Source organism: Hibiscus syriacus, unplaced genomic scaffold (assembly GCF_006381635.1).
Source record: "Hibiscus syriacus cultivar Baekdansim isolate YM2019G1 unplaced genomic scaffold, ASM638163v2 tig00111393_pilon, whole genome shotgun sequence".
NCBI lineage: Eukaryota > Viridiplantae > Streptophyta > Magnoliopsida > Malvales > Malvaceae > Hibiscus > Hibiscus syriacus.
The window spans coordinates 535,940-561,894 of NW_024063079.1; the positions used below are offsets into that span (position 1 = coordinate 535,940).

At 29.8% G+C, this 25,955-nt stretch overlaps 2 protein-coding genes across 2 annotated transcripts; both read left to right on the forward strand.

Annotated features, from left to right (window-relative positions):
* The first annotated feature begins 1,022 nt into the window (after nucleotides 1-1,022).
* On the forward strand, nucleotides 1,023-24,301 carry LOC120160873 (activating signal cointegrator 1 complex subunit 2 homolog). Its single transcript, XM_039171199.1, has 10 exons — nucleotides 1,023-1,057; nucleotides 19,226-19,673; nucleotides 19,762-19,921; nucleotides 20,004-20,065; nucleotides 20,226-20,320; nucleotides 20,896-21,009; nucleotides 21,170-21,226; nucleotides 21,620-21,717; nucleotides 22,014-22,432; nucleotides 22,974-24,301. The coding sequence occupies exons 2-10, from the start codon at nucleotides 19,241-19,243 to the stop codon at nucleotides 24,152-24,154; spliced, it is 2,619 nt and encodes an 872-aa protein (XP_039027130.1). The 5' UTR covers nucleotides 1,023-1,057; nucleotides 19,226-19,240; the 3' UTR covers nucleotides 24,155-24,301.
* LOC120160808 (transcription factor bHLH139-like) lies at nucleotides 10,944-12,162 on the forward strand. Its single transcript, XM_039171141.1, has 5 exons — nucleotides 10,944-11,252; nucleotides 11,351-11,596; nucleotides 11,775-11,840; nucleotides 11,917-11,982; nucleotides 12,073-12,162. The coding sequence occupies exons 1-5, from the start codon at nucleotides 10,944-10,946 to the stop codon at nucleotides 12,160-12,162; spliced, it is 777 nt and encodes a 258-aa protein (XP_039027072.1).
* Nucleotides 24,302-25,955: the final 1,654 nt, after the last annotated feature.

Genomic DNA, 25,955 nt, shown 5'->3' on the forward strand with positions numbered 1-25,955 from the left:
ACTCCGTGTGCAAGGCTGAGGAGGTTGATGCTTACATCCTTAAGCTGTAAAATTTCCACAATGAGAAGTTAAGCACGTTCTTGTTCTCCGATAGCTCTTTCTGAAGTTCTCCCTCTAGTATTGGGAGAAAGAAATGATTTTTGAAATGGTTTTGAAGCTAAATGAGCTAGGGTATTTATAGTTGAAACTTAAGGACTTAATCTTGTAAATACCCTAAAGCCTAGGTATTAATTATGATTATCTCATTATCATTTTTCAACAAACATCTACCAAACTTTGAAAAATTATTTTTCAAAGAAACATTTACCAAACTTTGAAAACCATTTTCAAAGAAACATTTACCAAACTTTGAAAACTATTTTTTTAAAGTTAGTTACCAAACTTGAAAACCATTTTTTCAAAGTTGGTTGCCAAACTTGAAAACCATTTTAATACTTTCAACAGTTGGTAGTCTGGTGATCAACTTACAATGTAAAAGAAATAAAACAATACCGAGAAGGGAAATTTAAAAGGAAAATACGAGAGAGTATTTTTTTACAGTGGATCGAGAAAACAGGGAAGTTGCTTCATAGACCAGAACTAACTGATTTTCAGATCAACTGTTGACCCGGTTTGTAACGGGTCAAAACCCATTAATAAATATCGGTTGATGCCCCAATTACGCCTCTATTCTACTATTTTTCTTTTAAATTAATATTGGTTGATTGTATATAAATTTTGTCGTTTACTAAACATAAATATATTTTAGAAAATAAATATATTGAGTAGACTCATTAGTAAAAGAGAATGTTGAGCTTTTTAAAGTATTCAAATTCAAACAGTTGTATATACATGATGTGTGTATATTGTTAATAAACTAAGAAATATCTTGAACATATATTATCTTATATTTCGTTTCAGCTTGGTGCCTAACATTTCATTCCGTTACTCAAAATGAGTCAAACTGTGACAGACCATTAGTTTTATCCGTTAATTGGCACATGTTACAACCTAATAATTTTAAAAATTTTATATATAAAATTAAAAAAAATAAAATTATATTTTTTTAAAAAAAAGAAAACACAAAATTTGAAATAACCCTAAAACTTTAAAAATCTTCATTTCAACACCCAAAACCCACGTCGATCGCCGCCCTTTATCGTCGACGAAGATCCACCCGACCTTACCTCCCCTGGAGAACAAAATCCCTATGAAATCATGACTGATCAACAGCCGATCGACAACAAATCTACGTTTATACCTCGTGAACCTTATAATGAAAATCGTAATCCCAAACGATTTCGACGACCAATCGAAGACAACCACGACTGCTAAGACTACGTCAGCAGCGTTGATCGTAGCCTAAAAGGGCGGCAGCGATGGGTTAGCGTTAGGATTTGGGGATTTTACGGTTTTTGAGGTTTTTTTTGTAATTTATAAGAATTAAGGGTTTTATATATATAATAATATTTTTTTCAAAAAATAAATTTCAAAATTACGAGATTGTGACACGTGTCACTTAACGAAGAAAACTAACGGTACATCAAGACTTAAGCCATTTTGAGTAACGGAATGAAATGTTAGGCACCAAACTGAAACAAAATAAACGTTAGACACTAAACTAAAAAAATGTGCATAGTTTGGGCACCTTTTGTATATTTAAGCCTTTAATTAAAATACAATATTTATAAAACATTAGTTTTTAGGGTAAATTATACCATTGACCACCTAACTATTTATCCCTTTTACTTTAACCATCGGTTTTTCAATTTTTTCAAGTGGGTCACCTAACTATTTAAATCTTGTCAATCAAGTCACCTGCTGTTAAATATTAACGGGTGAGATGACATGACAGTTAATAAAATTTGTATAATTATACATTTAGTCCTCATTACTTACACATTCTATTAATTTGGTTTAGGATTTATTTAATTCAATAAATTTAATCCTCAATTCGATGGTGACATGTGTCACTGTGTGATAGGATTTTTAATATTTTTTATTTAATAATTTTTTCATCCGATCAAATGGTGTCATGTGTCACCAATTGAATGAATGAAATATAAACTAAATCAATAACCGCTGCTGGTGAGGTTTGAACTTGGGACGCAAGTCAAAAAATTAAATACCCTAACCACTAAGTTAGACCATTAAATTTGTATAGCATACAGAACATAATCTATATTATTTATAATATAGTTAATAGTAATAAATGACCTTATAAGAACTCAAACATGAAATAATTGAACAGTATGAAAATATAAAATATTTATAAACAAATATTATAATTTATTAATAAATGAATATGTTTTATTTATATTTTAAATCACATTTAAGGAAAAATTAAAATAAAAATGAATTTAATATGTTACAATTGAAATGTATCATTTTACATATTTTAAATTAATAGATTGCCTATATTATTCTAATTTTATTTAACTGAAATGTATCATATAATATTATATCGTCGATCAGATTCTGATCTTATTTAACAACTCTATATTAAAATAGACTAATTCAATAATATCAAGTTTCTCCTAAAATTTTCTTCAAATATGTAATGAATAAATAATAAAATATAAAATTCTTACTCTAACCGGGATATAAACAAGTCAATGCATAGTTAACTACGATAAGCCTTCAACTATCAGAAAAATTCTAAGTCAATGAAGCTCTTTGTTATATTTCAATTATAATATATTAAAATTATTTTTGTTTTATTTTATTTCATTAAAATGATTTAAAATATAAATAAAATACATTCACATATTAATCAGTTATAATATTTGTGTGTATATATATATATCATATTATAGTATCATTCAATTATTCCATGTTGGAGTTCTCATTAGGTCATTTTCCCTTTTTTTTATTGCCATTACCTATATATTTTATGTCGTGATAAGTTTGTCATTTGAATGGTACAACCTAGGGGTTGAGGCGTTTGCTTCCTTTCCTCACGTCTTGAGTTCAAGCTCCACCAGTAGCGGTTATTTATTTAATTTTTTTCTATTTATTCAATTGGTGGTGCATGGCACCATTTGATTGGATGGAAAACTTATTAAATTAAATAAAAATATTAAGAAGAAACATTCAATCACATAGTGACACATGCCACCATCTGATTGAGGATTAAATTTATTAAATTAATTAAAAGTTAGGACCAAATTAATAGAATATGTAAATAATGAGGACTAAATGTGTAATTATACAAATTTTATTAACTGTCACGTCATCTCTTCCGTTAATATTTAACGGCAGGTAGCTTGATTGACAAGATTTAAATACTTAGGTGACTCGATTGACAAAATTGAAAATTTGGTGGTTAAAGTAAAAGGGATAAATAGTTAGGTGGTCAACAGTATAGTTTACCCTAAAAATTAATGTTTTATAAATATTGTATTTAAATTAAATTACGTTTAAACTTTTAATTAATTTGTAATTATACGTTTAGTACTTTATAATTTAACGTTTTATAAATTAATTTAATGGTGCTCATCGTTAACAATGTTCATCTAGCTCGACGAGCGTTGTAGAATTTTTCTAATATGCCCCTCTACAAACCCAATCTAGATTAGTTAATCAATAAATTATATACTAATAATTAATTAAAAAATATATCAAAGATAAAAGAAGAAAATAGTATTGATTATATTAGAATTGATTATTCATGAAATGGGTGAAAAATCAATTTCATTGAATCATTTTCCTACATGAAAATTTGAAAACGGCATAAAATAAAAGAAACTAAAACAAACGCATCACAAACAACCTAATAGTAATATACTAATATCCCCACCCCATTGTCTATCTTCTTATCTACCTTTCCAAAATACCGTTCAATGATCCCATAACAAAACAATAAAACACGCACCATGCACACATCTCCATGGGCTATTATCCTTTTGCTAGATTTTATAGTAAACATTTCAACAACAAAAAAACCCGACATTTCTAGTGTTAATAGTTAGCATAAATAACGGTATGAACCGTAAAAGCAACAAGAAAATAAAAAATAAATACCTATAATCATTATCTTTATTGAAGATTAAATTTAAGATATTGTAATGTCATCCTCAAACACATCAAATTTTATTGTACAAAACACTTTAAACATCAAGAGTCTTTTGAACACTTAAACCCCTTGCTTAAAGGTATAGTTTCTTGAAAGAGAATTACTTAAGACCCCAAAAATAACTTTTATATATATATATATATTAGTTCTTCAAAACATGACCTCACTTCATGGTCATAACCTTCAAGGGGTGGGAATGTGAGAGGAAATAATTAAATGAATCCGCCATAAATAAAATACGAGCATCAAACTTAATAGTGTTTCATTATAATGGTTTTTTTTAGGTGAAAAATGTTTAATGGCAATATGATACTTAAGTTTATGTGGTGAGATGTCTTTAGTCAAAGAATTAGTTAATATCTAGTTTATACTAATGTGCTCAATTCTCATTTTCTTTTTTTTTTTAACATGTTTTCTTATGACTTAGATACTAATGTCGATATATTTATTTTCATTCTCGCTTTTGTTGTTCTTAGTCACAAGGACAATAGGTGAATTGTCACAATATATCACTAATAGTCTGGAAATAGAATCTCTAAGTTTTATATATGAAAGTTTTCAACTATACTTCGTGTGAGGTTGTCTCAAAATATGAAACAAACTCAACGTTCGTAGCGAAAGTTGTTAAAGTTATGTGACTCAAATTCTTTTTTTATCAGATATGAGATTATTAGGGGGAAAAACTCACTTAAAACAAAGATTATAGTAGAAATGTGTGTTTCAACCACTAGAGGGTTCAAAGTAGAGGTAGATCAATAAAATAACCAAACAAACATCAATTGAAGATGAAACATCAAATCTAACAATGAAAAATAGATGACATGTCACAATATCTTTCATTGAAAAAGTGGAAGACTAATAAAATAAAATAAAAATATATAATTTAAATATATAACGGATAAAACATTAGACACTTATTTTTAATAAAAAAAATCTTTAGACACTTAAAGTTAACTGAAGGTATAATTTAAGCACTTATTTTTATATTAAGTCTAAAAAGTATGTCTAAAAGAAAACAATAATCAATAGTTTAAATATATTTATGAGTTGAGTCTCAGTAATAAAAGAGAAAATTATTCTCTTTAGAAGTCTTGAATTCGAGCAATTGCATATGTAGAGTATGTTAATATTGTCATACTATTAAAAATATATATGGTTATAAGTTCATGCATAAGTGTTCCATTTTTAAAATTTTTTGTGGTCCCATTCTTTCATACTTATTCGATTATTTTTCATACTTCCCATGAAATTGAATATATTAAATAGTTAATAATAAAAAAGTTGATATTTTATTACTTTATTATTATTTTTAACTATAATTATATATGCACCTAAAATATAAAATTCGAGCATTGACTTGGTAGTTCAATAAGACAATAACTACAAGCTTATGAGTAGACAAATGTATAAAAATAATACAAGCTTTCTGAAAAAAGAAAACGAAACCAATAATGTTAAGAATTAATATACCTACTTTTCTTATCTTGTGACAATTTTTTGTAAGAAGCGTGACAATGAATTAGTGTTTAATGTGTTGATACTGATTTTTTTAAATTTTTTATGAGTTAATAAATGTTTTATATATTTATATTTAAAATATAATTTAAAGGTTTTTATTAATTAGATTAAGTTTAATTTAAGTAATATTATTTTCGATGTATTATACATGATGATGTAGAATTGATTATGCTTAAACACTTAACATCCCTTGATTTCTAGATATTTTAGAAATACATGTGTCGTATTAGACATTTTAAGATTATAAACACTACCATATTAAAAAGTATAAGAACCAAATGTGATATTATTTTAAATAATATTTCATATAATATAATATATATGTACATATATAACACATAGTTATATATATATATGTGTGTGTAAAGAATTTGAATTTGAATTTAACAATGAATAAAAAACTTAAATCGCGTATCCAAATAAATCTTCAAAAACTGCACGAATCAACTTACTTTAGTGGTTAAAGGAATCATCATTGTTCCTAGAGGTCATGGGTTTGAACATTAACAACTGTAAGGGTGAATGAGCGTTCATTGTCAAATGGTTGAAAGTATTTATAATATATATTATTTTATAATCACCTTAATTTAATCAAAAATAATAATAATAACTCTCAAAAACTGTTTGCAATTCGATTTTTCAAAAAAAGCATTAAAATTTTTGACTCTGTCAAATGTGGATGTTATACATATAAATTCTTTTATATAAGGATGGTTTTTTTTTTAGAGATTCTAAGTTTGAGCAGTCAGGTTTGTAGAGTGTGTTTGTTTAACTGATGAGGTCACTCAATATTTTTGAGTAGTTTAGGATGATTACAAGGTAGTATATGTTTATAATTTTTTTAATTATTGACAACGTACACACTTTATAGAATCAATTACTTAAACCATGACCTTAAAAACAATATTTATTTTAACTAATTCAGTATATATTTTTTAAAAAACATCTCTTTATTATGTCAAGGAAGAAAGCATAGTTTTACAAACCACGACGGCCCACATTAACATGGCGTTTCAAAAGTGATAATACTAATTAATCTTTTCACATTCTATTTCGGTTGGAGCACATACAACTAATTATCTTTTAATTAAAATAATTATGACATAAAAATAACCATTTTATTTATAAAAAAATCAGTTACATGTTCTTGCATGTCTTGTAGGACTGAGTTAGAATATAATCGAATATATTATATTTTAAATATGATTGTTAGCATCGTATAGGTTTAGGAAATTTTTTTAATGAGGTTTACAATTATGTTTATTTATATGTTTTTGTTTGAATAATCGTAAAAAACACCTTTAAAAATGATTGTTAAAAATAATTTGAACAAAAAAATCAATTAAAAAATCAATTTATAAATCTTAAATAATTGATAAACCACAAATTGGTAAAGAAAAATAAATTTAACATTTTAAAGTTAATTCTTGTTTTATTAATACAATAAGGAAGCACGAATTAGATTACATTGAATTTGATTATATAAATATTCTTAACAATATAATATTAAATTTTTGTTATTGGTTAAAAAGGGTAATCAATTTGATTTTTAAAACATTAATTTTAATATTAACATTTTTTCTAAAACGAATTGTAGCTACTGAGTGTGAAAACAAGAAATAACTGAGTGTTCATTTGTAATTTTATTTTGACTTAATATATCTTTTCCTTTATATTTTATCTAAAATTTTATTTAGTTTGTATTATCTTTAAAATTATTATCTTTATTATTATTTTGTCTATCACTTCATTTATTATCATTTTAATAGTATTTTGATAATAAGATAGCATATATTCAAAAAATAATTAATCATGAATGATACTCACATATTTTATAAACATAATTACTCAAATTCAGGACAATTATTATTTTTCTTTTCAAATTTTTTACCTTTATTTTACTTTTTCTTTCATTTAAATTTAACTTAAAAAGTATGATCTTTTGTATCACGTAAATAGAATAATTATTTAGAATACGCTTTTTACTTAGGTGACAAAAAAGTACAATTTTATATTAAAACCCCATTAAATAATTATTTAGAAAAATGCCCCCCTCAAGCTATTATTTAGAAAAATACCCTAAACTACCACGTAGGACGTTCTCGCACTTTGAAGATTGCAATTCCCATCCTCGTGCTCCCCAAGGCACGCATTCCGTCTTACGTGGTTGGACTTTCTAGGTACGCCCATTAAATAGTCTGATGCAGGACGCGAGGACAGTTGATTCTCAGCCCACACTATAGTTTCTATAGACATGTTTAAGTCTTATTTTCGGTATGTAAACTGCTAAATTTTCATAATTTATAAGCATAGCTGTGCAGTACTACAACTTGCCTTTAATTTGAGACTAATATCACCCCATTCTATATATTATAAGCGGGATAAAAATCGGCCTAAAAATAGATTAAAATCATAATTTAAATTTATATATTGTTTCATTTTTTGTCATTATGTTGTTAAATAATTAACGATGTTATGACATGACAACTTATTTCAAAATAACGTCATTTTGGATTCCTAAAAAACAAATTTAAGCCAAGCAACATCGTTTAGATCTCTATAAAAGTTTTTTCTCATTTTCCTTTTTCTTTTTTCTTTCATTTTCTTTTCCTTTGTTCGAACCAACTCATATTTCAACCATGTTGTTTGTGATCAGAAGTCGTTCTAATCAACAAAGATAGTCAATGAGTCCTAAAGTTTTTCAATAAACCTATTTTGCATTCCTAAACATGAATTAAGTGTTCATTTAACTGGAAACACCGTAAACATTGTCAAATGTACGATTTTATGTTAGGAGCGAACCTCTAAAATTTTAGTTCGAACAAATTTATAAAAATCAAGGGACAAAAATAATTTCCAATAAAAAATATATAAACAAAAATTTAATATATATATGATAATTTTAAATTTTTAGGAGGGAGACTATCTCATCCCTTACGGTCCATCTCTCCATAAATGGAATCTGAACGAAGATATATTGTTATTTGCCCCAAAAGGAGGACTTCTACACCGTTATTCAAATAGAAGCTCTGATCACCAGAGATACTCCAAAGTCGAAGGCGAACTTTTCTTCTAAACTTTTTCTTTTGCGGTTTTAAAAAGTTGAAGCATGTACTGTAATGGGCAGTGCAAGTCGCAAAGAACATCAAAGACCTTCTCCAGCTCTTGTTTAAAAATTACGATAAGTTATATTATTTCTCATTAAACTTTATTCTTTATTTTATTTTATTCATTATACTTTCAAATTTTTTAATTTACTCACAAAAGTTTTGAAATATTTTTGTTTTGGTCACTACAAATTATTTTATTATTATTATTTTATGGTGTATTATTTTTATTATTAAAATATAAAAATAATTTAAAATAAATAATAAAATACAATTTCTACTTCTCCATCATCTTTAGCATTATTATCACCCTTTCTCGTCATCGTCAGCCTTAGGAATCGATAACCACTTGATCTCAAATTGTATCGAGAGACTCGTTTTGACACACTGAGTGCGAATCTGATGGTTGTTTCACCAAAAAAATATCCCCAAAACAGTGAATCTAGACTGAAACATTTCAGTTTCCTTACTTTCAATATCTTATTTGTAGACTTTGGAGCATTACCCAAAAAAATGGAGGTCGGATTCGTACTCAGGGATCAAGGCGAAGTGACCCATGAAATCTGGGACCGAACGGCCACTATCTACGACGGTTGGCATTTTAGTTTTCTCACTTTTGATCAAATTTGAAGTGTGTCCTGACAAAATGGAGGCCGAATTCGGACTCAGGGGTCGAGACGAACCGGACAATGAACAGTGGCGTCCAACGATGTTGAACAATGGACGGCCATCATCTATTTTAATTTTATATTTTAAATTATTTTTATATTAACTAATAAAAAAATGTTACATCATACCAAAATAATAATAATAAATTAGAGTGACCAAAATAGGAATAATTCAAAAGTTTAGTGAGTAAATTAGAAAAACTTAAAGTAAAATTAGTGAAATAAAATAGAGAATAAAGTTCAGTGAAGAATGATATAATTTACCCCTAAAAATTAAAATAGCTCAAAAATGGTCTCTATCTGACACCTCAGGTTCTAACGATGGTTTCGGCGGAATCATAGGAAGCAAAGGCACAATCTTTCGGATTAACTTAAAATTGAACATTTTTATGGCTTTGACAGATCTGAGTAGAGATTTTGTTCCTTTTGGGTTTATGGATAATGGGATTGTTTTTTTTTTCTTTCTCTCAAACGAAATAATAGGTAAAGATGCATGCTCCAGAATAAGTGGCCATGGGGGAATATATTTTGATTTGCATTTTATTATAACTATTAGTACATGTTAAAACTGAGTTGTAAAGAGATGACATTAACTACCAATGCAAAGGGTTTAAAGGAACAACTGTTAGGTTGATGCCAGTTGCCATTTAGGACATGGAACGAGTTTGACGGATACCGTGTCGGGATTTCAAGTTCTTAAATAATACCAAACTCATTCCCCACGATCTGGCCGTCCATTGCCTTTTGTTTAATCTCTTAACATTCCTCGTGCCTATTTTGTTTATTGCAAAACTCCCACGTTCTCTCATTTCTAAATTCTAACGGGGAAGACTACGGCTCCTTCATTCTCATGTTCTCTACTAGGGTGAATAAAACTCGACTCGATTGATAAAATTTATTTTTGACTCGACTTTAATCCGTAATTTCATAAAATAGACTAGACTCGAAATTTCTTTAAATAAAGTTTGAGTTATAAATATGACTCAAATAACTCAAAATTATTTGTAATTAGTGGATTTATTTTCTAAGTCCAAATCGAATTCCTCAACCATGTATGATATATGTATATTAAATAGGAAGAAAACATGAAGAAATATATATGTATGTGTATATTGTATATGATTATGAAAATTTGTTTAAATTAGAATCAATTAGTGTCATGAAATTATCAATATTTACAATGAAATTTAAACAAAAACTCAAACAAATCAATTCAACTCTAATTTTATAAAATCAACTTGACTTGAAAATTCTACTCAATAGAAGACCGACCCCTGTTGTCTAGGCTTACGTTTCATGTCTTATATGGTTGATGAAGTAGTAATTCCATGATTGTTCGCGACTCTTGAGTCATTCGTAATGAAGTCAAAGGTTTGTATTTGTTTAATCTCTATCATTGCATGAACTTGGCCGACCTAATGAGTTGTAATTTACCTGGTTTTGGCCCCACACTGGACTCCATGGATTACTAACTCAATCAGTTCAATCCCTGATAACAACATTCCCTTTAGGGCTTGGCCTATATATATCTCTCTCCAGTTTCTGCTCTTCAAACAGAGTAAATTATTAACGTAAGCTTTATTGTAGATTGATCAGATGGAGTCGCTTGCAGCCTTTCCTGATGGAGAGTTTAATGCCTTTAACAGAATGTCCGCCATTGATGAATTCAACTTCACTCAACAACTTCAGTGTTTCTCGTTTCCTTTAGAGAATGATTGGGGATTCAACTTTATAAACCCCTCGGGTTTTTGTCATTTTCCTGTTGATGACAATGGTGGGTTAAGCCATAAAATTGTCGACTGGTCTTCCCCAACATTCCCAAGCACTGCAATGGCAGAAAGTAACGCTAATGTCATTCAAGATTCATCTGAAAACATGAAGAAAAGACCTCGGGTTTCGAAAGATGTAAGATAAAAATGAATCCCAAGCCATTAATCCACTAAGCATATATGCATAGAATCTTTTGTTTATACTGGTTTCTGATTCATGGTTTGAAAACGCAGGCTCAAAGGGTTCCAAAGAAAGCGCAGAACTCAAAGAATAACCGCAGGATCAATGTAGATGTAGATGAAGGAGAGAATAGCACTAATGGTTTGGATGGTCTGATCAGTTGTAGCACAACATACAGTTCAGGAGATGACAATGGCGTGGCAACTTCGGATTCCAATGCTTCTCAACTTGTCAACTTGAATGCAAAGACAAGAGCGAGTAGAGGGGCAGCCACTGATCCCCAAAGCCTCTATGCAAGGGTATGTAATATCATATTTGGAAACGTATATTTAAATTATATGAGAATTTGAAATTTTCAAGAGATCATCAGCCCTCTCGAGTCCGTCCTGGTCATAACAGCTTAGGCTTAGCTATATCAATGATTCATTTACATATTTCAGTATATATTCTAAATCATTTTTCCCTTAATTACTGCAGAAAAGAAGAGAGAGGATTAACGAGAGATTGAGAATTTTACAAAATCTTGTCCCCAATGGAACCAAGGTAAATTATTAAACCAATATTTTAGTTCCACGGTTGAATAGGTTCAGAAACTCACGCTGATTAATGAAAAATGCAGGTTGATATCAGCACAATGCTTGAAGAAGCTGTTCATTATGTGAAGTTTTTGCAGCTCCAGATTAAGGTAAGGGAAAAAGACAATAAGAAACCTTAAAAAAAATCATAAAATCAAAAGTCTAATACTATGCTTTCCTTTTATTGGATATTGTTACAGCTTTTAAGCTCTGATGATCTATGGATGTATGCTCCTATTGCCTACAATGGCATCGATATCGATCTCGACAGGATCTCCAAATTTGTATAATATGAAGCATGGGAAGAAGATATCCTAATCAAGAGTTGTTAGTTGATTAACAATTTACTGAAAATGCAATGATATTACAAATTTTCTGATTGTAGTATTGAGAATTCTGAATGAAATTAATTCCATATGGGGAGCGATGATGCTTGGCTTGTTCATATTGAAATCATCCCATCTGTTTTTTCTATTTGTATATCATGTTTCAAAGCTGATAGTTCAATATTCATGCACACATGTTTATGCATACATATATATATGTATGTATAATGGATTTACTATTCATATGCAACTCGTATTAATAGAAATTAGCTGCGTTTAGTTCTTGTTGTACCCTTGCCCTCTACATATTAACTTCGTGCTAAAGGATCTTCGATAATCCAAAAGCATTTCTAACTCTTGGCATTTTTGGAACTCTGAATGACATAAAAGGGAATGATTTTGGAGGAAGGATCTTAAAGATATAAATTTTAGGAAGTAATAATTTATTGATATAATTGTAGACACCCGTTTTGTTCGGGATATAATAATAATTATTATTATATTATTAATATTTTTATTTATTGCATGCCTTACAACAAGCCCAACTGAGCCTACAGACCCAATTCTGAAGACCCGATTACATTTGACCCAACAAGCTAAATCCGATTCAGACCTGCATGCAACTCGACCCAGATTCGGTTGCAGCTCCCACATGTTGATGTCATCCATGAGCAAACCAAATCTTAGCCTGGGGTGCTAATCATTCCCCACGCGTAATCGGCTTCTGAACTAATTTTCTGATAACGCAAACATCAGTTTGTTGTTTTAATTAAAATTAATATTTTATTAAAATGACAAATTTATTTTTGGGTTCTCAATCACACCCTAATCAAATATTGATGGTGAATCCTCGAACCGTATATTTTTTTATCGTAAAGGAATTTCCAAATTTTCGAAACGAGAGATTTTTTATCACGTTTAATTTCTAATTAAAAATCAATCATAAATAGAATAATTAAAAATGATGTTGATTTTTAAAATTTCGCTCGGAAAAAAACCGTTTCGACAATAATTTTATATAAATTCACGTGATTTATCAAAATAAAAATGATTATGAACTGATCATATTTGTTTAATTTGTTATTTTATTGGTAACCTTTATATCTTTACACCTGACAGGTTAGCACAAGCTTCGAGACTAACTATAAAATCTATTAACTGAAATCGGGAAAAGGATTCAATTCGATTGGAATCACTTCACCCGGCGCAAAATTGTTTTAGCGGCGTTTAAAAATACAATTGTTTTAGCGGCGTTTAAAAATATCGTTATATAACTAAAAAAAACCGCTAAAAATATTTTGTTGTAGTGCACTCACTTACTTTTTTACTCCCCTAGAGACAAAAAAAACGTCACTTCTCTACTTCTCAGTAGAGACAAAGAACATTTACATAGGCTAATAGCTTATCTCTAACCATTTACGACTTTCTGTCCAAACAAAAATGATTAAACCATCTAAAAATTAGAGGCCAGTTTTTATTTTCTAAAAAATAGAAAACGTTAAAGAAAATTTATTTAGTTATAAAATTAGAAAATAGATCCGTTGGTCTATTAAGATGAAACACTAGGTCTCTTAAGTAAAGTCAGGGGTTCGAATCCTGGCGTTTGCGAATGTAGCAAACTGAGTTGGGAGGGTCAACCTCACCTCTACATTACCCGATTTGGATTAATCGATCAATAGATCAGATACCAGTGATTAATTCCAAAAAAATGATTTAAAAAAAATAAAAATAAAAAGTAAATGAAAATATCAACACATAAAAGATATTTTCAGTATTTTTATTTAAATTATTTTTAAATTTTAGAAAATAATAGAATACGATATTTAGGTTTTTAACTTAAGTTGCATAGGTTTAAATTCTTCTAACAATATATTTTTTATTTGTAATGAGTAACATTTTTGTGTGCATATATTTTTTGTGGATATTTTTAATCTAAGGATAAAATACACACTTAACCACTTAACTATAGATGATTTGGATATGAGCATCAATCTTTTAATTATATCAATCAAATTTTTTAACTATTCAAATGATATCAATCAAACCTCATGTCATTAATTTAATAAAAGAATTTATATAACAATTAACAAAATTAATATGATTACACATTTAATCTTTATTATTTATCCATTTCATCAATAACTTTTGTTTTCCAATAACTATTTTAATAATCTTATAATAATTATACATTTAAAAATATCGTATATTATTTGCTTTAGAATTAATGTTATACATTAATTTATTCAAAAAGATGTTATATATTAATTTATTTAATTTTTTAACGATTTAAGTTTTTAAAATTAAATCTCATAGTTAAAAAAAGTATATTAAAAGAAATAAAAAATTTATTCAAAAAGACGTTATAAAATAATGTAAATTGAATATTCAAGTGAAAAATCTAATAAATAACAAGTAATAAATGTTTGAATGATGCTGTCACATTCGATGAGTACAGATAATCACCGTTAATGATGAGCACTATTGAATGAATTTATAAAACGTTAAATTATAAAGTACTAAACGTATAATTACAAATTAGTTAAAATTTTAAATATAATTTAATTAAAATATAATATTTATAAAATATTAGTTTTTAGGGTTAAATATATTATTAACCACCTAATTATTTACTCCTTTTACTTTAACCATCGATTTTTCAATTTTATCAATTGGGTCACCTAACTATTTAAATCTTGTCAATTAAGCTATATATCGTTAAATATTAACTGAGGAGATGACTTAGTAGTTAATAAATTTTGTATAATTACACATTTTGTCCTTGTTACTTATATATTCTATTAATGTGGTCCCAACACTTATTTAATTCAATAAATTAAATCCTCAATCCGATGGTGACATGTGTCATTGTGTGATTGGATTTTTTAATATTTTTTATTTAATAAATTTTTTCAGCCAATCAAATGGTACGGCTAAAACACCTAAGCACCCTAACCACTAAATTTGTCTAGTATACATAATATAATCTATATAATTTATAATATAGTTAATGGTAATAAATGACCTTATAATAACTCAAACATGAAATAATTGAATAGTATGAAAATATAAATTATATATAAACAAATATTATAATTGATTAATAAATGAATATTTTTTATTTATATTTGAAATCACATTTAATGAAAAAATTAAAATAAAAGTGACTTTAATTTGTTATAATTGAAATGTATCATTTTACATATTTTAAATTAATAAATTGCATTCATCATTCTAATTTTATTGAACTGAAATATATCATATTTTATATTTTAAAATATTATAATTTCAAACAGATTCTAATCTTATTTGACAACTTTATATTAAAATATACTAATTCAATAAAATCAAGTTTCCCTTAAAATTTTCTTCAAATATATAACGAATAAATAATAAAATATAAAGTTCTTACTCTAACCGGGATATAAACAAGTCAACGCGTAAGTTAAAATGCTTACTAGTTACTACGATAAGCCCTCAACTATCAAGAAAATTCTAAGTCAATGAAGCTCTTTGTTATATTTCAATTATAATATATTAAAATTATTTTTTTTATTTTTTCATTAAAATGATTTAAAATATAAATAAAATGCATTCAGATATTAATCAATTATAATATTTGTTTGTATATATATATATCATATTATCATATTATTCGGTTATTCCATGTTTAAGTTCTTATTAGGTTATTTCCCTTTTTTTATTGTCATTAATTATAAATAGTATGTCGTGATAAATATGTCATTTGAATGTTGCAGCCTAGTGGTTGGGTCGTTTTCTTTTTCTCCTAATGTTTTTTTTTTGTTCAAGCTCCACCAGCAACAGTTATTGATTAAATTTATTTTTTATTAATTCAATTGGTGACACGTGGCACCATTTGATTAGATGGAAAATTTATTAAATTAAATAAAATATTAATAAAAAATCCAATAACATATTGACACGTGTCACTGTTTGATTGAGGACTAAATTTATTGAATTAATTAAAAGTTATAATCAAATTAATAAAATGTGTAAGTAATGTGAACTAAATGTGTAATTATACAAATTTTATTAACTGTCACATCATCTCTTTCATTAATATTTAACAGCCAGTGGTTTGATTGACAATACTTAAATAGTTAGGTGACCTGATTGACAAATTAAAAAATTGGTAGTTAAAGTAAAAGGGATAAACAATTAGATGATCAATGGCATAGTTTATCCTAAAAACTAAAGTTTTCATAAATTTTATATTTTAATTAAATTACATTTAGATTTTTAACTAATTTATAATTATACGTTTAGTACTTTATAATTTAATATTTTATAAATTAATTTAATTGGGTTCATCTTTAACGGTGCTCATCCACATTTTGACGAACATTGTAGAATTTTTCTAAATATTTTTTTTGGGTTAATTACCAATTCATACATGAACTATACCCGATTCTCATTTTCATATATAATGTTTAAAAATTCTCAATTTAATACATGAAGTTTTTTCCGTTAACAGATTCGCTCACTTTCATCACGGAAAGTGATGTGGAACCCTACGACCACTAATAAAATGACATGTAGCACTTAAAAAATATGTTTTTATTTTTTTAGGTAAATTACATCATTCACCTATCTTCTCACTCTTATTTTAGTCACTAAAGTTTAATTTTTTTAATTTAATTATTAAACTATAGAATTACTCTTATTTTAGTGAGTACTGAAACAATTTCAAGTAATGTAATTTTTTAATTCATATAAAAATATTTTCAAGTCATTTTAAAATATTAAATTACAAATATATCCTAAATAGTTTATATAAAATTAATTTGGAAGTGAAATCCTTGCTTTGAGGTTTTCCCTGCAAAAACCAAATATTTTTCCCTCTATTTTTGTTTCTCAACAAAAACAAAAGGCAAAGGGAAGAAGAAATCCATTGAGCCCAATAAAGATTCATTGCAAAATCTAAAAATTTTGGATTTTTTTCAATGAAAGCAAAAAAAAAAGATTTGATTTTTTCTTTGTTCTGGGTCGATGGCAGAAATGGAGAAGAACAAGGTAAAATCATCATCTTCATATGGGTTTTTAAATCGCTCCTTTACGATGTGCGCCCCATCCAAAGTTGATTCCAATCATCCCAAGGTTCATTTGCTCCTCAAGAATCAACACTTTCAAAATCGACCGGCTCTGATTCCCAAATTTCATTATTCAATGGATTTCGTCAAGGGTAAAGTTCAAAAGCTTCAGGGGGTGTTTGGTTCAAGGATTGTGGGATTCCCATGGGATGGGAATCCCACATTCCCATGTTTGGTTGACCGGGAATCTCATTCCCGGTAATGTTTTATTACCAATAGTAAATTTTTTGGGGTATATTACCGGGAATGTCATTACCTCCTTTCCCTTAGGTATTGTAACATTACCAGCGTTTTGGACTAAAATGCCCTTAAAATTTTATTTTTTTTCAAAAATATCCTTATTCTGTCATTGAATAATAAAAATTTTATGAAGGTTAAATTACAAATTTATACTTAAATTATTTTAGATTTACAAAAAAAAATCTATAATTAAAATTTTATATGAAGTTCAGGGGTTAAATTTTTTTTACCATTTCATTAAACCTTTTTTATATTTTTAATTTTGTAAAAAAATTATATAAATATTATGAATTTAATTTTTTAAAGAAAATATATAAATATTTTACAATTTGTAATATTATACAAATATATAATAAGGACAATTTGGTCAAATATACATTCCAATAATTTTTTATTCCTTTAACCAAACACGGTAATCTTACATTCCTGCTAAACCAACCAAACACAAAATACAACATTCCCAGTAATCCTATTCCCTGGTAATCTTTTATTCCCACTGGTAATCTTACATTCTGTGAACCAAACGCACCCTCAGAGTTTGTTCGAATCAAACAAAATCTTCATCGTTTTCATCCAACTTGCCTAGTCCTAAAGAACCCGCCTCTAAGCCCGTTTTAAGACCCACAAAATCGATGATTTCGTTGGGATTTATTAACCCTTCGATAAGATTACTCGGGACTGAAGATCGCATCGTTGTTTATTTAACTAGTTTACGAGGAATTCGAAGGACGTACAAGGATTGTTATGCGGTGATGATGATTTTTAGACGGTTCACACTTTGGGTTGATGAAAGAGATATTTCCATGGATGCTGCTTATAAGAAATAGTTGCAGAGCATCTTGAAAGTGAAAAATGTGACATTGCCCCATGTTTTTATCAAGGGAAAATACATCGATGGTGCCGATGTGATCAAAAGCATGTTCGAAATGGGTGAATTGTCTAAGATTCTCGATGATTTTCCCAGGAGAAAACATGGGTTTGCTTGCAATGCTTGTGGAGATGTCTGACTCGTGTCCTGTGGGAATTGTAGTGGTAGTCGAAAATTGTTCGACAACGACGAAGGCTTGTTATGAGGAATCGGAGCTAATCGAAATTATAGGTTGGAATCGGAGCCGATCGAAGCAGGAAAAGAACAGGAGAAGAACTAAAGAAGCGAAATTTTTAAATTAAAAAAATTAAACTTTAGTGACTAAAATAAGAGTGAGAAGATAGTTGAGTGATGAATGATGTAATTTTCCTTAAAATAAAAAACTATTTTTAAAGTGCCACTTGTCTTAGGGTTCCACGTCACTTTCCGTGACAGAAGTGTGTGAATCTGTTAAAAGCAAAAATATCATATACAAAATCAAAATTTTTTAAATATTATGTATGAAACTGAGAATCGAATATAATTCATGTATGAATGGAGTAATCCTATTTTTTTTCTTTTGAAAAAATACTAAATAAATGAATGAATGATTTTTTTCTTGATATTCTTTACTTTTGTTCTTACAGAAATGAATATTAAAAAGAAGATGGTAGGGAGATTGAAAAACTACAGGTAATACTTTGACAGCAACACTTGTAAATTGAAAAAAAAAATTGAGAAGTCTGCCTTCATTGCTTCTTCCTTCATAACACTGAGATTATCTAAGCAAAAGGATAAAAGTAGTTAACTTTTTTTTTCCTTTTTGAAAAAGGGAAAACCCAAAGCAATGTCTCATAGGTATACTCACGGCAATAGGCAAGACGGCGACAGCAGAAATAGTTTCCAAAAATCCCAGAAGAAATTCATCCCCCAAAATCAAAACCCTAATCCCACATCCCTCTCAAATTCTATCAGGCAATCCCCTCCCAGACAGCACGATGCTCCGCCTTCCAGCAGTGTCGCAGCCGTATCCGGTGGCTCTACAAGCAGTCGTGTTAAGATGGGAGAGAATGGGGATTGGGTAACAAACAGAGCGATTCCATCCAGTCTCTCTAATGGGAATTTCGTAAATTACTTGCCCCAAGATGAAGCCGTGGCGGCAGGCCTCAGCTCGGAGAACGGAGGATTGGACCCAGTGGAATCACAGAGAGTATTTGATCTCTTAAATAGAGAGTTGTCTCGCTTGCTCAAGCTCAGTCCCAGAGAATTCTGGAAACAAGGTTTTTATACTGATATTCGATCGTTTTTTTTCGTTTTCCATACATTTACCTTTTTCTCGAATTCCCATTTAGTGTACTTTCTTGTCAGTGGCTGGCGACACTTCTTTGCATGAATTTATCGACAGCTTCTTGCAATTTAGGAGCAGGTGGTATGATTTTCCTCATCGTGGTGTCAAAGGTATCGTTGCAGGGGTTATCGTTGGAGACTTTGAACTAAGCCGCCGTGTCTTCATGGTGTTGTATCGAATGTAAGTTTGAAGTTTTATAACTCTCTCTTATATATTCACCCTTTTATCTGGTAAATTGCTATTTACCTTCTTGCTATTGTAGATCTTCAAATCGGGACCCTGGTGCTCGAGCAGCTGATAGTCTTAGTGCCAATGACCATGCCGGTAGGTTGTCTCTTTTCCGTGTCTTCTACTTGGAAGATGAATGTATCTAGTCTGGTCACATTTTGGTGTTACTCAATCTAATATATTCCCAAATTTGGTGTTAAATTTTGATGTATAAGGTATTTTATATGCACATTTTATTCTCTAATTCTTCCTGTAGTCATCTTGCAGGAGAAGAAGTTGCTTGAATTGCCAAAGTTGTTGGACTTATGTGCTATATATGGTCACGAGAATGATGATCTCACAAAATTGCTGGTAAGCATTCTTTTGTGCGCGTGATTGAAGACTTGATTTCTTTTCTCTACATGTTTTTAACCTCTTTAAAGCCTATAGGTGTGCTAGTGTTTTGAAGACTTATCTGCTTTAGTTTCCGCTGCAAGTAACTCCTGTTAACCAAGGATTTACTACTTCCTTTTCATTAGAGTTGGATTTATGCTTGATAAGCTTCAAATCCATTGTAGTCAAAGGGAGATGTTTAATTTATTGATCCTTGAAATGCCTCCAATGGTCACTGTAGAAGTCAAATTGCAATGAAACCTTTGCAGAATTGGATAGGGGCATAAGGCCAAGCAATAAGGTTTCAATAAAAACTACTTTCTATAGTTTCTAATATATGTATCCTATTAAATAGCTAAAATGTTAGTGGACTGTGGACTTTTCCACCTTAAATGCATTCTACTGGAATCTATCAAGTACTCCATCTCTATACCCTTGTATGTTGAATTAGTGTTCTGTGTCACATGGTTGAGCTAGGTGGGTTGCCTTCATGCTCTTTTCCCACTCCCCCCCCACAAAAAAAAAAAAAAAACTCACACTTGATTTATTTTCAGGTTGCAAATGCTCTGAAAGCTCAGCCTATGATCCATGATAATCTGACTGGGGTATTGTCTCATTTCTTGGGCATTGTTCACACAATGAATGAACGCTGCAGCACTTCTTTGGAGGTACTGTGTAAATTGCTTTGAGGAATAGTTTCAAGGTTTTTCTTATCTGAGTGAAATGTTTGACATTCTGCGCATTTCTGTTAGTATTTCTCTTTATTTGTAGTTTTGCTTAGTTATGACATTCATGGTTGCTTTTTTATGTGTTGCTACTACTGGATAGGTCCTTCTGTCTGCTGGAAATCATGGATTTGATAGGCTTCATGCTGACTTTTTGGAGGTTTGTTGTTGTTTTTGTCAGTGATTGTGTTTTGTAGGTGCTGGGTTGGAATAGTGTTTGAAAGGTTCTTTGATTTATATCATGCACTGAACTCACGGTTGGAACTTGGAAGATATTATGGCATTGTATTTCAGTTTTAGGGATGATTTTCACCTAAAAATGAAAATGCAGTATGTGTATTTTTCAGGAAATGTTTTTCACGTTAATACATAAGCAGATAAATACAGAGTTTAGCAGACCTGTGTCGTGGTGGGGGGGGGAGAAGGGTTAGCCAAAGCAGGAATTTGTAGCATAATAGGATGATGTCCTAAATCAATGGCTTAGTGCTATCCCAGGTTGAATTTCTTTGCTGCAAGTGAAGCGTTAAACTTATTTGATTACTTCTTTGGACAGGTGATGGACTTTATTAATGATGCCATTGTAGCTATGGATGCTTTTGTCACTGCATACAGAACGGCAGCTGTTTTTTTCTCTTGCCCTGTTGAAATGAGGTACATCTTTTATTATGGAACTTCTATTCTATATGAATTATTAAGTACATACTTTCTATTCATGCTATAAGAACCCTGGATGTTCCATGAAGTTTTATGGTTGTGAATAAATAGTTGCACTGGGCTTAACCTAACTGATTGTAGATCATAACTACTTTATGTTATTTTAAACTTTTTCATTTGTTAGTTATGTGGGGATTTTATTTGTGGATGCGTCCCTTCATTCCCTTTTCCTCAAATTATATGGGAAGTTATGCTCTGATACATTTTAATAAAAGATCTCTCTATCTATGCAGTTATGGAAATGAAGAATTGCTCACAACTCTTTCTCATCTGCACGATCATTTTCTTCCATCTTTGCAGCGTGGTTTTCTAAGCAGTTCTAAATCAGGAGAATTCACAAAGCTAACAGATATTGCAATAAGTTTGAAGATGTTATCTTTGAGAATAGTCAAATTTGGTTGGAAACTATTAGATATTTGCTATCTTAGTGATGAAGTGTTTTTGGATGGACATCCTATCCCAACTGCAACAAAGATGTTTCCGGCCATGGTGAAAAGTCCATCTATAAGAGCAGATATTTTGGTTCAAACTCTTAGGGAGATAAATAGAGTTCCACTGCAAAGTCAAGAGAATGAGAAACAAGATACTTTCCTTAAGAATGTTGAAAAGAATTGCAATATAATGAGGAAACTTGAGAATTTGCAGAACACTGGTCAGTGCATTAATTAATCTCTTTACTTAAAGATTGAGATACTGCCTTTATGATCAATTTATATTTCATATTGAATTTGCTTATATATTCTACGATGGGGAATATTGGGGAAGATAGAAGAAGGAACTTAACATAGGCTTCGGTAGCTCTCCACATAAGGCTGCCTCCAACCTTGATGAGACCACTTAATTCTCAGCCTTTAAGGTCTATTTGGTGAATCAAACCACTTATATTTCCTCTATGAATAAGCTAATATTATTAGAGATTTATTTATTTTATTTCTCATTACATACATTGTTTGCTCTAGATGGAGTAGTGTGTATCTATTGTTATTTGATTAGTGGGACAATCATTATCATACATGGTGGAGACTGGTGTATTGCTGTAATATTTGTGGAACTGGGCCTTCTTTTTCAAGTTTAATCATTAAACTTCTGAATTGGAGGATTTCAATAGTTCACCAATCCTTCTTTATTCTTGTTCTTTGATAAATGTATTTGCACTTTCACACAGTAATGTGTATTCGACAACTTATGTGCAGGGTGGATATTCATGGAGGATGAAAAGTTTCAGTATCTAGCTGGGATTACGATGTATTCGACAAAGGGCATTGCTAAAGAGCAAGCCCCTAAACCCCCCATACCGACTTCTTTGACAAACAATAATGCACATATGGATGAAGATGCTGCAATTATGCAATCAAAAATCAGCCAAATTAAAGATCTCTTTCCTGATTATGGCGAAGGGTTTATGGCTGCATGCCTTGAAGTTTATAACCAGAATCCAGAAGAGGTTATTCAGAGGATTCTTGAGGGTACTCTTCATGAAGATCTGCAGGCCTTGGACACTTCCCTGGAGACAATGCCGGTGCCCAAGTCTACTTCAAACCTGAGCAGGAATGATAAAGGGAAAGGGAAACTGGTTGATACCGTTCCTGTATCCTCTACTACAACTGTAGCGGTAGTTAACAGACAACCAGTTGAAGGTCCATCTGTGTCAACAGTTGGGAGGTTTATTAGGAAGTCTAAAGATGACTCGCCTGATTCTGCTGCTCTTGATGCCAGAGACGAGAATGATTCATTAAGAAAAGTTGCTTTGATTTCTCAGTACGAGTATGAAGATGAATATGATGACTCTTTTGATGACCTAGGTCTAAGTGTTGCAGGGTCGGGGCTCGAGGAAAATGAGATGCTAAGTGAAAAACTCAGCTCCAACTTTGGAAAGACCCAACCTGAAAGTTCTGGTCAATCTATGCCTAATTCAAAGTGGGGCTCAAGAAAGAAACCCCAATACTATGTCAAGGATGGTAAGAATTATAGTTATAAGGTTGCAGGTTCAGTTGCAGTTGCAAATGCTGATGAAGCTTCAATAGTAAATCAAGCTCAGGCAGAATTGATACATGGCCTCGGACGTGGTGGCAACATTCCCCTTGGTGCAGTTAAGAAGCTAAAGGAGCACGAGGAGCAAATCAACCAACCTGATGCTTCTGAAATGGGAGGGAGGGAACATACAAGGAACGGTAGGGGTAGAGGAAGAAGGGGTGGAGGAAGACAAAGAGAGTCCCATGCGGAGCAAGATAACCCGCCCGACAACACCGAAGCCGAAGAGAGAGGGAATGTAGGAAATGATAGGGGCAGAGGAAGAAGGGGCGGTGGAAGACATAATAACTACAGGAAGGATAGAGCCATGAGTAAGCACTTCTCTGGTTTGACTGGGTTCTAGACACATGAGAAAATAGATTGCATTTCATACACTTCCCTTGAAATCTATTTCAAGAATGGTAAGTACTTTACTTTTTGAGTTCCATTTTATGCAGGCAGTTGAAATACAAATCTCCTTGTAAGTTGCACCCTTTTTCACTTCGGATAATTTATATATATAATTTACTCATAAACTATATCTACTCATACAATAAACCATTTATTTTAGGTTAAATGTTCAAATACAGGTCCAACCTTTTAGATTCTTCTTTTAAGGGTTTGATCTTTTGAAACAGGTCTAACATTTCTGAATTTGTTCAAATAAGGGTATAACATTTCAAATAATAATTGAAAAAGAAATCGTTGCTGAAAACATTAAGTCTTTATTTGAGCTGATTAAAAAATATTAAGTCCTTATTCGATCCTTTTAAAAGGTTATACCCTTGTTTAAGTGAGCTTTAAAAAGGTTAAGTCTTTATTTGGCTGTTTTAAAAGATTAGATACCGATGCTACAACTCATAAAATCCTAGGGTCTTATTTGGAGATTTAACTTGTATTTTAAAAAGGATTGGAAGAGAAATTTAGAAACATTATTTGAAGTTTGAAGAGTAGTGATAGCTAGGTTATTATTAACTTTTCATTCTATTCTTTTGAGTCTTGTATTCACTGTTCATGGATTGACTAAGATTGGTAAATGCAGTTGTCTCTGAAAATTTTAAATTATCATATAATTTAATATTTTTTTTTATATTTTTATTGGTATTTATTTTCATTCTTAAAATTTTATAAATATACTCTCAAAAATATTCTAAATTGATCTCTCATAACATATCTTTAATTGTATTCAACTTTTATATTTAATTCACATTTGAATGTGGATTTAGATGTGATTTTGTTTCAAAACAAATTAATATACTTAATATCTGGATTGTTAAATTTTACAAATATGTCACAAAATACGAGAAAGAAATACAAATTTACAAGGATGGTTATAGGTCTAGTTGGATCGGGTTGAGTTTTTGGTCGACCGGTTCTAACTCAACATTCAATCCAACTTGAATTTAAGGAGGTAACATTGGATTTAAAACTAACCCAAAATTTGAGGTTAACAATTTGCATTTAATTCGATATGAAACAAATATATAAAAATAATTTCTATTTGAAAAAAATAAGAATCTAATTGAAAAAATAGAGAGACAAATATTATAATAATTATCATTGAATTCGAACTTGACTTGATTCAATTCATTATTTACAAAACTCGACTTGAATAGAATCCCTTTTTTGTTTTGAAAAAATACGATAGTCAGATCCAATCAGAATCCATCAAATTCAGATAAAATGAACATCCCTACAAATATGTCACAAAAAATTATTATTTTAACAAAAGTTATATACATTCCTAAAAAATAAAAATAATTTAAATATGAGTATAATTTAAAACAAGAACAAATATACGAATCGATTCTTGTATTGTTAGAACTTTTCTCTTGTGATTTCAGACATTGTAATCCTACAAGTTGAATTCTTTAAAATCTAAAATAAATAAAAAAATATTAAGATAAATTAAAAAAATACGAGAGAGTTATGATCCAATGATTTTGTGATATTTTCGGATTGTAGTTTCCAGGTTTAACCTAATCCCAGGGGTAAAATTTTATTTTTTTATTTGTAGTTTTTAAAGGTAGAGATTAGATTAAACATTGATTTGTATTATAGTACTATAATATTTAATTGAACATCTATTTGTATAAATAATACTATAATATTTAATTGAACATCTATTTGTATAAATAACCTAACTTCCTCATTCCTAAAGATTC

Excerpts from the sequence above, each read along its gene's own strand:
- LOC120160808 (XM_039171141.1), top strand. The coding sequence starts at position 10,944 with ATGGAGTCGCTTGCAGCCTTTCCTGATGGAGAGTTTAATGCCTTTAAC. Across the intron at positions 11,597-11,774 it reads CCCAAAGCCTCTATGCAAGG|AAAAGAAGAGAGAGGATTAA; the intron begins GTATGTAATATC and ends TAATTACTGCAG. Across the intron at positions 11,841-11,916 it reads TTGTCCCCAATGGAACCAAG|GTTGATATCAGCACAATGCT; the intron begins GTAAATTATTAA and ends TGAAAAATGCAG.
- LOC120160873 (XM_039171199.1), top strand. The coding sequence starts at position 19,241 with ATGTCTCATAGGTATACTCACGGCAATAGGCAAGACGGCGACAGCAGA. Across the intron at positions 20,066-20,225 it reads TAGTGCCAATGACCATGCCG|TCATCTTGCAGGAGAAGAAG; the intron begins GTAGGTTGTCTC and ends TTCTTCCTGTAG. Across the intron at positions 20,321-20,895 it reads ATGATCTCACAAAATTGCTG|GTTGCAAATGCTCTGAAAGC; the intron begins GTAAGCATTCTT and ends ATTTATTTTCAG.